General features: G+C 30.4%; 1 protein-coding gene across 3 annotated transcripts in view; it reads left to right on the top strand.

Annotated features, from left to right (window-relative positions):
* Positions 1 to 15,892, top strand: part of NCAM2 (neural cell adhesion molecule 2) — a 521,094-nt gene that overhangs the window by 474,298 nt on the left and 30,904 nt on the right. For 2 of the 3 annotated variants that reach the window (XM_040484139.1, XM_040484138.1), the window contains one exon: positions 1,838 to 2,018. In XM_040484139.1, the coding sequence (XP_040340073.1) occupies positions 1,838 to 2,018 (181 nt within the window). Of the gene's footprint in view, positions 1 to 1,837; positions 2,019 to 8,014; positions 13,747 to 15,892 lie in introns of those variants that run through there. The other variant, XM_040484141.1, reaches the window with a different exon arrangement.

Raw genomic sequence — 15,892 nt, 5'->3', positions numbered from 1 at the left:
TCTTTTCTTAGCCTTACTGGTCATTTAGTGACTTCCAGTTTACAAATATCCTGGCCCAAACTATTCGGTTTTCCAATGCCTTTTCAGTACGTCTCATAATACCTTAAATAGTACTGGAAAACAATATATAAACTTAATCCATTGATAAGTTTCAAAAGCAAAGGTAATGCTTCTTGTTTATCCTAAACTTTTAGGTGCTTTCCTGAAACCCATGGCTTCATTAGGGATGTTAGTATCTTTAGTTTTAGAAGAGATATCAAAATAGGCTTTGTAATAGGTGGTGCAAAATAAAAAAAATAAAAAAAACTTCTATGTAACCAAAAATAATTAAGTAGGAAAATAGAATCATTGTATGGCATCAAAATAATAATGTCTTCTTGTCTCATTTGAATGGATAATTCATGTTTGTAGTCCATCAGTTTAATGCAGTCATGCATTTAACTTGATTTTGGAGCATAAATCCTCATTTTTCATCATAAATGCGGGAAACATTGTTATGCTTTATTGTTAAAGACACATTGTAAAATATTGGCCCAACATAAAGTAATACTGGGCTTGTCTGTGAGGTTAAAAAGATATAATATTTTCTACATGTCATTTATGTACCATCTATCTATCTATCTATCTATCTATCATCTATCTATCTATCTACCTATCTATTAATATGGCCAGGCTCTAATTTACTTACAATCATGTCTCTGGGAAATTCAAGTTTACAATTGCAGTAATGATTTATTAAAGACATCATTGTAGAAAAATATTATTTTATTTTCACACAGTTATTATGAAAATAGGTTCTCCTTAATAATAGCTGTCATTAGTTAAGTGCTTATGATCCCTAAGGCCCTGTACTATCCAAAGTACTTGATTTTCCTCACTGCTCCCATATGAAAGCTGACAAAGGCAGCTGATTACTATTATTCTGTAATAGAGATGAGAGAAATAAAGCAAAGAAGTTAAGGAACTTGCCAGTGTTTAAATGGTTAACATGGCACACCAAATGTTAACATTGTTTAAAATTGTTTAATTCATTAAATTATATATATATACATATACATATACATATATATATACTCTTTACATATATATAATCTTTATGTATAATTCATTAAATTACATATATATATGAACTCTTTCTGTGTTAATTATAATCATAGTATATATTTCAAATAAAGGGTAATTGAAATATATTATTTAAAGCATTTATTTTAGAAAAAGAATCAGGATTTAAGCATAGAATGTTCAAGGGGAGCATAACATTTTTTTTCTGATGCTAGTAACATTTTTAACAGGTAATAATTTTTCTTATATGTTGTTATACTATGAGTCTAAAACACCAGAATAATAAAAATACTAGTGGTAAATTACATATATAAAAAATATCCAGGCTACATTTTATGTCCCCCAACACACACCTCAAATTTTAAACAATAGTCTCTGGCAATTAATTTAATGGATATACTAGGCTTTTTCTATAAATCATGTTGAATGTTTTCTGTTTATATGACTATTAACAGTCAAAAAGTGGCTAAACAGCAAACTGATGTCTGTGAAATAAAAATGAAATCAACAAAGATGAATTATCAACCACTGAATTGTCAAGACTTAATTATGAAATCATCACCCTTTGGCTAAAATAAAAACATTACACTTTTTATAGAAAATTCTTAGAAATGATTTCATTGATAAAGCAACTTTATTTATCCCTGTCAATGGTAAAATATCTTTTTTGTTATTAATAAAACTATTTGTTCCACCTGAAGATAAATTAAATTTTTTAAAAACCACAACTTTAGTGTATGGGTATTTACAAAATATATTTGTGTTGCCTCTACAGAAAGATAAAGAAGATCAATGGCTAGAGAAAAAGGTTCAGGGAAATAAAGACCACATTATTTTGGAGCATCTACAGTGGACAATGGGGTATGAAGTTCAAATTACAGCCGCCAACAGATTGGGATATTCAGAACCGACAGTCTATGAGTTCAGCATGCCACCAAAGCCCAACATTATTAAAGGTAAGCAAAACTCTATGCTTTCTTAGGATGAAAACAAATAGGATACCAACTTTTTGCAACTCCTGTGGATTTTTCCTTAATATTCAATTAAGGAAAATTTTATATATCTTTGTATATATATAAAGATATTTTTATATATATTTCTTCTATAATTTTATAGAAGGAAGTGTAAATTCTGAGTTCCAATCATGATTATTGTGACATATCTTACTCAAGATTTCCTAAATCATTCTTGCCATGGGGTTATTATTAACTTGTAAATACACCATGACAATTTCAGTGGTTGAAGTAGTGAGGAGAGAACGAACAGAGGGACAGGATGGAAGGTAAGAGTGAAGTGTCAAAAATCAACATGAAAGAGTTCTTTTGAGACCAGAAAATCTTTTGTAAAGAAGACAACATCTCTACCAAACACGTGAAGGCTGGTCCTTCACTTTTGGGAAAATGCAGTCAAAGATGATGACACCATCCATAACGGATCAAACAAGTTGAATTTAGAAAGATAGAATCACATAGTAAGGCAGAAACAGCCACAGAGGTAGCCCCAGAAAAAAACTATAACTAGAGTTTCAAGGAAGCTCACAACCTTGTACATGCTATATTGGTATTCACAGCACCCTGGTGGATTCTGCCTTTATTAAGTAACAGTGCTTCCGTGATTATATGCTAGCAATACTATCAAAGTCCACAGGAAGGATATTAACATTTTTTTTTCAGATACATGCTATAGAGGTAAAGATGCAAGAATTTGTCCTGATTTGTAGTCTTATTTGCGTTGTCACATGGGTTATATTTTAACATTTATCAATCCTTTAAATATATCTATAATATTTACAGGTAAATTTTATGCAAATATGTAGAAATATACGTAACATACATATATTCTTCATATGTATATATGTAGAGCTGAAAGGAGCATATTCATAAGCATGGCTTATTGAAGTCATATTAGAGTATCAGTATTGGTACATAACATTTTTGAGACTGGGAAAAAATAAAGTTTGTCAGTTCAGTCATGCTCTTTAACTCTTTTGTAACTTCAAATGGATATTAATCTCATTATTAAGATTTTGTGATATCGCACATCTGTTTTTAATTGAAAGCATCTTTATACAGTTAATCTTTCTGTTATAAATTAATTACTGTTGCTTATATGTTTTAAAAATAATTTATATTTTGGCTTTGTATTGGTAACATTAATTAATAAGTGCCTCCAAGTATAATTTGAAAGTAGGAAGTTGGGAGCATCTAGAACTAATTTTGATATCATGTTATAATGTTTTTTTTTAAATTTACAAATCACTTTTGCATTTATTATCCCATTATCTCATTCATATATCTCTGAATCTGTATTGAACAAGGAAGGCTTATACTCATTTTACAAATATAAATTTGGAAGGTTAAGGGATCTGTTCAAGGTCAGCTACTTAGTCATATGACAAATCCAATACCCTTATAAGATGATAGACCCAAGAAGAATGGTTGAATATGCTATCAAGTTCATTGTCTCTGTGAGTTTGATACATCAATAACTCTACAATTATAATGTTTTATGTTTGTAATAACTATCCTCTATGCAAATATCAGCAACATAATATAAATATGATTCTGAATGAGTCAGAATCTTCAAAGGTGGCTTGCAACTGTGTATTCCCATTTTCCTAAATCTTTAATTTAGCTCATGTGTTTGGAGGAAATAATTGTTTTTATAAAGATAAAAATTAATATTGTATGAAGTTAGAAGGTGACATTTTAATAACAGTTTATAAGTAAAACACAAACTGTAAAACAAATAATCAATTTTAGACAGGTTTGTTTATATTATACTTCCAGAGTCCTTACTATTTTATTAAAAAAATATTGTTAATAAAAAACAAAAATAGGTATGGACAATAGGGTAAATAAATAAGAATATATATATATATATATATATATACACACATATATATACATATATATGTATGTGTGTTTGTATATATACACACATCTATACACACACAAACATACATATATAGGCACAAAAATATCTAAGATATATTATGATACATTTACTATAAAAACATATTTTATTCCAATTTCATAATCACATTGTGGGCAGGCAGTACCTAGAAGGAAAATGGAGAGAATTAGGGTTTATAGTTTCAGCTTTGCTGTTGTCACTTAATTTCTCTCAATATGCATTTCCTCATAGCCAAGCGAGTTACTTCTGGTTCTTCAATGGTAAAATTCATTCATTTGTTCCAGATATTTATTGGGGTTTCGCTCTGTGACAAGGACTGAAATGAGTATAAAGGAATGACCTGTGAAAAGTAGAAAACTGGCCCCTGCCCTCAAAGACTTTACAATCTAGTAGGGAAGATAAACGTAAAATTAGCGTTAGAATGACCACTAAACAATTACAACTAAGAGACAGGCTGGTGCCATATGCTGCCATGAGGGGGTTGGCAATTATACCTAACTTGTGATGGTAGGGTAGGGGTTAGGTAGGGGCAAGGGAAGCGTTCCCTTAGAAAATACCTTTCCTGAAGAAACCCACAGGAAATGAGCCTTCTGGGGAAGGTGTCATATATAGAAGAAATCTCTAAAAGAAAAAATAAATTGATCTGCTTTAGGAACTGAAAAAACATTACTGAAGAGAACCTGGAACCGTGTGAACAAAGATAAGGATAGAGAGGGACCTGTGACCCAGATAATCCCAGGTCTTCTGAAAACTACATAAACACTTTTAAAAGAGATCCTGAAAACAGGAAGAAGTCATTTGAAACAGGGGGGTGTTATGAATAGATAGGCATTATAGACAGATTAATCTTGCTCATATGGGTAAAAGAAAGAGATGGATAAACAGGAATGCTTGAAAAAATAATGATGGCAGTAGAAAAAGAAAGCCATGAATAAATCCTGGACACAATGTGTATTTAGGTTAAGCTTACATGTGTAATAGATTCAATTCAGTAGATATTGATGACTTTTGAGTTTCTTTTCAGTTTGGTATCCATTAAGTTTGAAATATCAAGTAGTAGTTCTATGTGTGTGTATAAAGATGAGAAGACAGTCCATAGCTTGGAAATATACATTATGATGATAACATTAACAGGCCAATGGTATTTGAGGCCTGGGTGAGGATAAAATCACACAATGAGTAATGCCTTATCTCTATGAAAAAGAGTTGATGTCTGAAATACTCATTGATGTCACCCTAGAAGGGTGATGAGTGCAGCATCGATGTTCAAGGTGTACTTCTTGGGTTACTAAGGAATAGAGGATTAAGAGTTGTGCCCAAAGGAACTGTGATATTATACAGGAAGAGGAAACCACACCACCATACCCAGTGAGAGTAAGATGTTGTAGAATTCCTGGAAAAATAAGAAGACTGTAGTTATGAAGGTGAGCAGAGAGGGGAGGGAGGGGAAACAGTGTCAGAAGGACTTTAGGATGAAAAAAGCTGGAGTGTGTTTCACAGCTGATGAAGCAGATCATGTGGTCAAGGAGAAGTCAGACAAAGCTATCTGAGAAGATAGGAGACATATTTCTTCCCCCATTAAACTGTGTTGCTGATACAAAGCAATTAGCCACTTCCTGGAAAAGGAGAAATAATAAAAGATTTATTCATCTTTAAGAATCCACTGACTGCTAAAGCCTCGTGGAAAGCCACATTAAAGGCATGCCTTTATAGTTTAAAAATTGTTCAGTTTAACTGTAGAAGGTTTCATGGGGCGGTTTTAAAGACTGTGATGGGTGATGGTGAATTTGGGAGCCTTTACACCCACAATATCCTATAGAGTTAGAATTACGTATTGGTAAAATGAGGAAAATGATCTTCATACATCTTCATCAAAGTTATTCTTGTGGCTTTATAATTTCTTATTCCATTTTAAAATAAATATTATAAATTCAAGCTCAAATCTGAAATGAGTTCTCTGTAATAAACTAGCAGAACTTAAGTCTTTTTATTCAAGTTTTAGAAGATGTGAAATTTACAAATTAATTTAGTTTTAATTCATTTTTGGAGGCATGCATTGTAAATTGTCTAAATAAGTTTATGGGCTTTTGAATTTGGAAAGTCATCGCTTATGTGCATTCCATGTATTTAATTTTTGGTAAGCAGCAGGCTACATATAGAGTACATGTATTCATTGGGCTGAAGAGCTATTTTTTTTTAACAATATGCTCACCTTAAACTCATATATTACATATTACGTTGATAATAATGGTTTTTCTATGCATGTACATTAGTGGATACCACATTTCTCCATAGTTTATTATTGTGATTTAAAACATACTTTGTGATGAATAATATTTTCTCATTTTCACTCTCAACGTGTTTGTTTTGAAAGATGTATTTGTTGATTTACATAGAAATAGAGTGCAAAATCACAATTGTATTCCCTTTTGGAATATTCATACAGCATAATTCCATCTCATTTATTTATAAACAATGAGAATATTGAATAGTTATGACAAATTCTTATAAAATGATTATAAATCTATAAATGAGAACCTGATAAAATGACATTTATTGATTCATTATGTAATTTTTATTACTAAATATACTACTCTTTTAAAAACTCTTGGAGATGAATTTATTTTGAAAAGCATTTCCCACCATTTCTTTTGGTTTATGACATTTTAATACCATTTTTTTAACCAAAAAAAGACCATTTTTCTTTTAGTAATTGCTTCCTTTTTCTGATTTTGTTGCTATGAATTGAACACATGTCTAATTTTAACATTATCAATATAATTTGATGACAAACAATTCCATTCATGCTTTGTTTAGATCTGATGGTAAAACAATTCTATCATCTGAATTCAAGCATGTAACGCATCTATGAGAGTTCCTCAAATATAAGAAGCTGACAAAGAAATTATATAAATCGCCACCACTAAATAAATTGTTAAAAATGTTCAGGTGTGTGTGTGTGTGTGTGTGTGTGTGTGTGTGTGTGTGTATTTACATGGTGTTTTTCATTATACTTCTAATGAACTGTACAGTAAAATTATTTTGATGGCACTCAGTCTAGTTCCAAGCCACACTAGTATACCCTTGCAGTTCTGAATAACTCAACATGAACACAAAAACAACACATTCAAGTGCATGGCAAATGCAAACATGTTTTCTTAAAGTTAAATTTATGATCTGTTCAGAACATACATTAGATAAATTCTAAAACAATGGTGAAATTAAAGTTCAGTTAAAATTGGAGAGACCTTTATTTTAACTATTTGGAAATCTCAGTCAATGCTAAATATTAATACTATACCCAAAACAATATTCCTTTGAATTTAGCACATAATGAAAAAGTATATTTTCATGATCCTTTGTTCTCAAAATTATTTTTAAATTGGTACAATGACATATGTCTAGACCATGCTTATGGTCAGTTGGGTCAATGCTCCTTGCTTCTACCCTTATGGCAAATTTCCGTTATGAATATGTCATTTTCATGGATATATCTTGGTAGTTTATTCATTGTTAAAAATGTAACTACTTTTATTAAATATTTCTTCTCAGATATGATGGTAGCAAAAAGTAATATCAGTAAACATTATAGAATATGATGAGTTCATATTTACAGTAGCAATGTGAATTTACCAGTAGCACAGTGAAATGACAGGTGCCTTCTCACTCATAAGTTGTATCTTCAATAGAGAATAAATAAGATACTTATTTCTAAAGAATCAATGACAGAACAACTGTCTGATTTATGTGAAATAAACTTTATTAATATTGAGGCTCAGTTATGTTTTAAATATGTGACAACTATTTAGAAAAGTTGTATACAGATTTTAGCCATTCTTTTTCTTGTATCAAAATAATTTTTTTGTAGGAATTTGTAATGGCTTTGTGTAAATCTTGCATTAATTATTTTCTCTTTTTTTTTCTTTCCCACTGTCACTTTTTTTCTTTTTCTTTACTTTCATGTTGTAACTCTACTCTTTTTTTCCTTAATTATTTTATTCTTATTCTATTTTCGAAAACAATTTCCGTCATGCAGATAAATGCTGTGAAGCGAATAAAGGCGAAAATGGAAGCCAGTCATGGCAGCTGAATGCTGCTGGGTTTTCTTTCATTATAGCCCTCAGTTTGTCTTGGATGTTTTAATGTTGTTGTTATATGATATTTACTTTTATGCCCTGCAAATTTACAAGGCTAATCTCATATTATGATGAAAGTTTTTCTGTGGTCCAACTAATTATGCATGTATTTCACTCATGAACAATGAGCCTATTTTCCCTTCCCCAAATTGTCAACCTTTAAAGTAGATAATTTGTCAGAAAAACACTGAAAGAAATAGAATCAGGATTGTTTCTTCCCAGATGCAGTTCATTGCATAACTTGCTTCATTCTGTAGTTTCCTTTAGTTTCTAAAGTTGACCTTGTTAAATATCATGTCACTCTTACTTGGAACTTAAGCATTTGCTACATCTAATCTTCTCTCACTTGATTATTTTGCAAAAATAATTCAATATCCATGACCATACATTGTATTTTATTATGTAGAATTGTGGATCTTTTATATTGGTTTTAATTGTTATTCTTTTAAATGTAAATTTCCAACTTTACGGACGTTTATAAAATTACATGGTGTTTACCATTTATATACAACAAAAGCTAATAGCTTTTATTATATTAGATATGTATCCGTACTGTGCTGCCTATTTTCATTTTTTTGACCTAAAATATCATAAGAAATAAAAATGAAATAGTTTTCTTCTTTTAAATTTGAACACTAACTTTAAAATATCCAATTTAGTAATTTAAATATGAATGTGTTTAAAAAGTTGCACTCTGTTCACTGGATATGGATTGTGCTATGAGTTGGCATCGAGTATTGATTTTCTCACAACATATATGCATACTTCTTTATTACAACTTCCTGGACACAAAGAGTCCGTTTCTTTGTAAAGACCAGAGAGAGAAGCAAATATTTTAGCTACTGCTTGCAAGAAGATGAAATTGAGATGAGGAGGTGTTACTACATTTTTCAGAGGAAGCTATATTTGAGGGATTATCACAAGCAATGATTTTAGTGTTCAATTTTCATTCATTATAAAATGAGAAAAGTGTTTTGTGTTTTTCACTTCTAACCACACCCTGCCTAGCAAGTGATTCTTACTACTCATTCAGGACAATTAGAAAGCAAGCAGGTTTATGTATATGATAAGAGTGTCCATACTAATGTGCGAAATTAAATTATTGGATTTTGGGCTTTGAGATTCACTCATCAAAAACTATTTCTTTTGTTTCACGAAAGTATTCTTTTACTCCTTAAAACAATAGCTACAGGATCCTATAATGTAAGACCTAAAGCTAGATTTCTCTTTAGTAGTCTGTCATTATCTTTTCTAAACTCTGCTGTCCACTGCTGTCCTTTTTTCTTCTCACCTAGCAACAGACCTTTAGAATGCAGGAGTCACCCAGCCACAGATTAAACATGCTTTTGCTTCCTTCCTTTCTCTTCCACTGAGACAAAGGAATAGCCAGACTTATGCAGTTTGGGGAATGTTCTGTTTTTAAGAAGACCATAGCCAACATTTTAAAATTATTAATTAACCAATTATAAGTGCATAGTATGTCTATTTTTGGAGAAGATATGTAGATTTGTTGGTTACTAATATGTAGAAAGCGCTAGGAAAGAAAAGAGTTCCAATAACTCTTCGAGGAACAATACTTCCTGTTTACCATAATCTGACTGGACCTTTTCAAGAAGATAAATGTTTCCACAAGAAAGTCCGGTAGAAATTATTTAGGCTAGTATATGATAGCAACATAATTTTGTGGAGAATTTGGAATATGTCTTTCATAAGATAACAGAGTTGATTTTTTTTATTTAACATTCTACGACTCAAAGTAACCAACAGTGGTATGAAGAATGCTCAAAGTCAAGTTTACATGGTACCTAAAGTGATATTTTGACAGTTGAGAAAAGAATTTAAAATTAAAAATTTATTGTCTCAGCATAATTATTTACACTTATTAAATTCTTCATTATTCCTTGTAAACATCTCAGTACAGATCAACTTTTTTTCCTGAACTATTTTTTAGGGGTGGGGAGGAGCAGAGAGAGAGGGAAAGAGAGAATCTCAGGCAGGCTGCAGGCTCCAGGCTCAGCACAGAGCCCAGTGTGGGGCTTGATCTCACAACCGTGAGACCATGACCTAAGCTGAAATAGTAGGATGCTTAACCAACTGAGCTACCCAGGTGCCCCAGATCAAGTTTTTAATCCTGAAATTAATAAGTAACATTTCATTTGACCAAATGTTATGATTAGAAGAGCAGTTATTTTACAGTTCTGAGATATGCATAAATTCTTGAAAATAGATCTTCAGACATCTTAACATACAAGCTCTGTGTTTAGCTTATTTCCACGGGAAATAGGAAAGCACAACATTCTAAACAGTACAGCTAAAACAGTTCAATAAATGAGACCTTAGAGATTACAAATTATCTTCTCAGATTAAAAAAATCTTAATAAATATGCAAATGTTGCTAAATTATCTTTTTAAGTCTCTGAGTTTTAGTTTTGTTATATGCAACCATATAATCTGGCAGTCTAGTTAGTATCTATCTATAGGTCTAAATAAAATAAAATCCTTTGCCTGAAACATATAAAATGTGAACTGTGTGTTAAGGTAAGTTTTATGTTAATCATTATATATAATCAGAAGTATGTGTCTATGTCTGTTGATGTGTATATCATATCTCCAAATATTAAATCATTCCAGAATTTTGTTTTGATCATATTATACCGGTTATAAATTTAGGTTGATTTACTTAAGGATGATTATTGTATCCGCATATGGAGCATGGGGATTAACTTCTTATATAAACATGCATATCTCCTTGTTTTTCTCCTCTCAGCTCTTGTCTATCTTCTTGTCTCCTTTTATCATTTAATCTTACTGTTTCCTCTACTTCAGACAAAACTCTAATTATTTCTCAGATCACTGGCTTGCCAATACCATGGGCCAGATATGCCAACAGGCTATGCCTAGGAGATAGCATTATATTCTTTCTTACGAAACTTCTTACATGGGCAATTTAGGTCAATGGCCATTTTTCATCCTCTTTCTTCTCATATTAGTCATTGGGAATAACTGTATTTTATAAATGCTACACACCTACTGTTTCCAAATAATTACACAAATGAATATATATGTATTCATTAGTGATAGACATGGACAAGGTTAATATGTCTTATGGCTTTATTTTTTTTTAATTTCTCTTTTTTTTTAGCCTAAAGTATCTTAAGTGTTTTTTTTTAATGCAATAAATACATGTCTGGACATTGGATTAACAGTTTTGTATAATTTTAGTTGTATATATAAAATGAATTCATGCACAAATAATTTCATTGCAAATCATTTTTACTATTAAATACACAGAATTTTTTTAAATTAAGAATTAAAAATACAAGTACATGCAGTACTTCATAGGTTGTATAGTTTGAGTCAAATGGATTTATGATTATTCATTTATATTTAAGAAAATACAGTATGTAAGACATAATTAATCTTTTTGGGATCTGAATGAACTCTTTTAGATATCTGAAAAGTATTTTATTTCTTAATATGGTATACATACCATATGGAATGTACATACCATATGGAATGGAAAAGTAAATTTTGAAATTACAAATTATCTTGGTGATTTAAGATATTTATATCACCAATACAATCATTAAGTATGTCTGGGTTTAATTTTCAAGAATAGTTAGGTAATGTTACATATAATAATACTTTCAGTTTGAAGTAGTTGAGAAATCTTTCTAGTCATGTAAAATTATCAGAAAATTTCCACCTGTTTGGTTTTGGTTTAGATATTAGTAGCATTAAGAGCTTTAAATAGTGTGTTACAATACTATGTAAATAAATATTATTTATAATCTTCTTTAGCCCTTATATGGTAATTTTACTTAATGAATAAAGATACAAGATCATGAAGGTCATATCGAATTGTATCATTTTATGTATTTTATTATGGCTCAAAACAACCTTTGAATAAGTACAAATGAAGTAGGTTTTCTCTAATTTTGGCTTGTTTCCTTGCTTCCTTCCTTCTTCCTTTCTTCTTTTTTTCCAATTCATTCTAATATTCTCTTTCTCTCTCCTATATTCCCTTTTTCTTCCCTCCTCTTTGTCTCTATTGCTCTGTCTTTCTCTCTTTTTCCCACCCCCTCTAGGTTTTGTTTCCTCCCTCTCAATTTCTGACCATGAATGAATAGGGTGTATTTTTTCTACTCCTTTTCTGTTGATCAGCTGGTAAATTTTAAAATCTTAGCATTCATGGTAGGGATATATATCAGAAAACCTTCTGAAAGGCTAATGCATTGAATGGATAGCTCAAATTTGCATATTTCACATGATTGGAGATGCACATATTCTACAAACAGCCCTTGAAATCATTTCAATATAACTTGAAGTTGGTAAAAATTCCATTTCCAAATCAGCTGTTATGTCATAAAAAAAATAGAGTATTATTTAATCACTATTAATACTGTAATTCTAATTATATTATAATTCAGAAGATATTAGCAAGTAAATTTCAAGAACTAACTAAACAAACAAACCAAATATCTTTCTAACATCTAATTAACCTGATCTCTTCTGGTTTACTATTTAAATTGGTAGAATTAAAATTTAGAGTTAACATTTTTTTAACTTTTAAATATAAAGCTGTAGTATTATTTCCTTCTCGTTTATTGTACTTAAAAACTTGATGAAATACATAAAGGTTATAACACTATATTAAGCAACATCTCAATTCTTATCTAAGGTAAAAAAATTCAGTAATCTTAAATCTAATTTAATTGTTCTGAAATAAGACAGAGATAGGAGTTTAATACCAATCCTTTGTTTTCCAAACACCTTTGGTCTTATTATCTTATCTAAGATTATGAGCTGCTTAAAGATTTTTGGTAGTAATCCACTCTTCCTTTATGGCTATTAACTAATTTCACAGCCTAAATTGAAAAAAAGTGAAATAACTAAGGAAAGCACATATGTGTAAGAGTACTATATCTATGCTGATCTGAACTGCAAACTGATGTCCCACTGGCTTCGTTGCTGGACTTTTATTTTACCTAATTTTTAAAGATAGGTTCATTCAAGTAGAATTAATTTTCATTTTAAGTATTAACTAATTGAATGTATTAAGTTTAGGTATATTGTAAAATTTCTTAATGTGTGTATGTTCAAGTTAAATTAAGTTATTCTTTATCATTCCACTTTAATAAAAAGGATAACAGTTACACATTGCGAACACTGCATATATTAAGAGATGGAATCTTTTTCTTAATTATACCATATTTATTTTTATTCTGTATGTGAACTAAATGGAGACTATGAAATAAATCTCTTAGCTAATCTTTTTTTTTAATGCAAGCAATTAAAATTGCTATTTTAAGTAACATCCATGATTCATGAACTTCTTTCAGAATATTTATATCTCACATCTTACACTGATTTTATGTATAACACTTGTGTTTTAAAGTGACTGTTTCTGACCATTTTAATTGCATTTGTTTTCATCATAGCTTATTTTCTTGAAAAAAATGTGCGTTATAAATGTATTGTCTTCAATATCATCTCTTATTTAAAACCCCGACATAATATCCAGCACTATGTGTAATCCTATGCATGTGTTTCATAGTATATTAAATGTCATTTTATTTTCTGTACCTCTGTGTCTCCATTGTTGTAATAAAGAAAACTGAGGAAAAACTTCGTTATATGTGTTTTCTTTATTACTGGTACAAATCTTTTATGTCCTTGTGTGTTTTCATTTCTAACTTGATCAAATCCAAGGTCTCAGTGTAATAAATGTATAATCATTGAGTGACTTCTATTTGGGGATAAATAATATATCATCAGTAGACTCATATTGCAAAAATAATTTAGAAACACTACTAAATACTGTTTCTTTCATAGTAAACTAGTTCCAGAGTCTTCTTAGAAACGTCGATGACTAGTAGGAGGCCAAAGTAATCAGACATTATCTTAATAGAATACAGGAATATAGTTAATAACTTTAATAATGCAAGAATTGTTAAGTAGTTTCCATTGCTAGCAAACGTTTATAAAGGCAGATATAAATACTTAAAGAGATTTTTTTAAATCTCCTTGGTTAATGTATTAACTGTAATTCGGTTTAAACATCATAAGAGTAAAGTTGTAGAAAATTACTAGGATCCGCTGCTCATCCACACCCAAGGTATGAAACAAAAATGGCTTTGGTTTTATTTTTTAACATGTACTGTGTCACACGCTGTGTGGAATGCCATACGTGCAATATTTCAATCACTCCTCATAAAAACCTCTCGGAAGTAAGTATCATTTCTCTCATGTTTTAGATGAGAAGAGTGAGGCCTAAAGAAGTTGAATAATTTATGTAGAGTCACATTTAGAATCCAGGTCCTGTGCTCTTAATAAATCATTACGTTTGTTTTTTGTTTTAGTACTGAATCTGGGTTCAAATGATAATTTTTTTAGTGTTTATTTATTTATTTATTTTGAGAGAGAGAAAGAGTGTGCATATGTGTACAAGCAAAGGAGGGGCAGATAGAGGGAGAAAAAATCCCAAGCACTCTCCACGCTGTCAGCACAGAGCCTGATACGGGGCTTGATCTCACTAGTCATAAGATCCTGACCTAAGCTGAAATCCATAGTCGGAAGCTTAACCAACTGAGCCACCCAGGTGCCCCATAAATGATAATTCTTTATATAGAAGTTAAATTGTTTTTATAAAGTGAAAAAAATTGGTGGCTTAGACCTAAATATTTATTTCTCTTATATAAACATCGTCAAGTACTTCATTGCCAGATAAAAATGAAGTAGTATAGAAATTACAAAAGAGAAAATGTTCATTTTCAAGATATGCATTATTTTAAAGCACACTTAATCTTTCTTATTTCGGAATAGCCCACTCTCAAATGTATATCTTAATATGTATATACCACCCATTAAAACATATGAGTATACATTTCAAAATGAAAATTTTTATATAGTATCTGTGTTTTGTTATAATTTCTGAACTTCTTTCAATTAAGTAGTTACAGAAGTTTTGTACAGTGGGAGAGAATGAAAGTTAAGTAATTTTTCTTTGTTCTTATTTTTATTTTTCTTGAAACCCCTTGACAATAAGATAGTATCAAATGGGAAGTATCTGGGAATTTCTGGACATTTTTACAGTGACCGTCACAGTAACATTACATTGATCTATTAGCTTTATATTATTTTATTGTTTGCTATTCTCACATTCTAATCAATACCATTATCTTATTATGTCAACAAACTGAGGATCAGAGAAGCCAAATGACTAGTCATTGACTCTCAGTTTTCCTCTTTGTTTTATCAAACTACACTGAATCTGAGATGGCGTAACTAAATCCCTAGTCTATATTTATATGGTCTTGTGTCTTTGACCTAGTTCCTTTGATTTCTTCTTGATTGCCTCATAGGAAAAAAGGCCATGTGTTAACTAACCACAGTTCCCTCCAGTAATCATGGTACTTCAACAAGTCAGCTTATCTTTCTTTCTCCAACTCCTACACATGGCTGTTCTCCCATGATCACTGTAATAAACTCTCAGTTTACAACCGTAAAAGGATATCAAGTTAAATTTAATCACTTTATGATTTTTAAATATTTTCTGAAAGTACTTTATAAAATGGCTTTTTTACATTGTTTGTAGAAATAGGTCATTTTCTATTAATATGAAATATTTTTACCTACTGTCTAATAAAAACTAAAATAGATATTTCCATATCAGCATCTGCCCTTTCCATTTTAAGAAATCAAAATAAATGGCTTCAAAAAAGAATTTTTATAGTGGTTCCATGCTTGCTATTCTACTGATTTCTCATTTATTATTA

Source organism: Herpailurus yagouaroundi, unplaced genomic scaffold (genome assembly GCF_014898765.1).
Source record: "Herpailurus yagouaroundi ecotype Mexico unplaced genomic scaffold, PumYag 162, whole genome shotgun sequence".
Lineage (NCBI taxonomy): Eukaryota > Metazoa > Chordata > Mammalia > Carnivora > Felidae > Herpailurus > Herpailurus yagouaroundi.
Note: the sequence above shows the minus strand (reverse complement) of the source record. Positions and strands in the feature narration are given on the sequence as shown.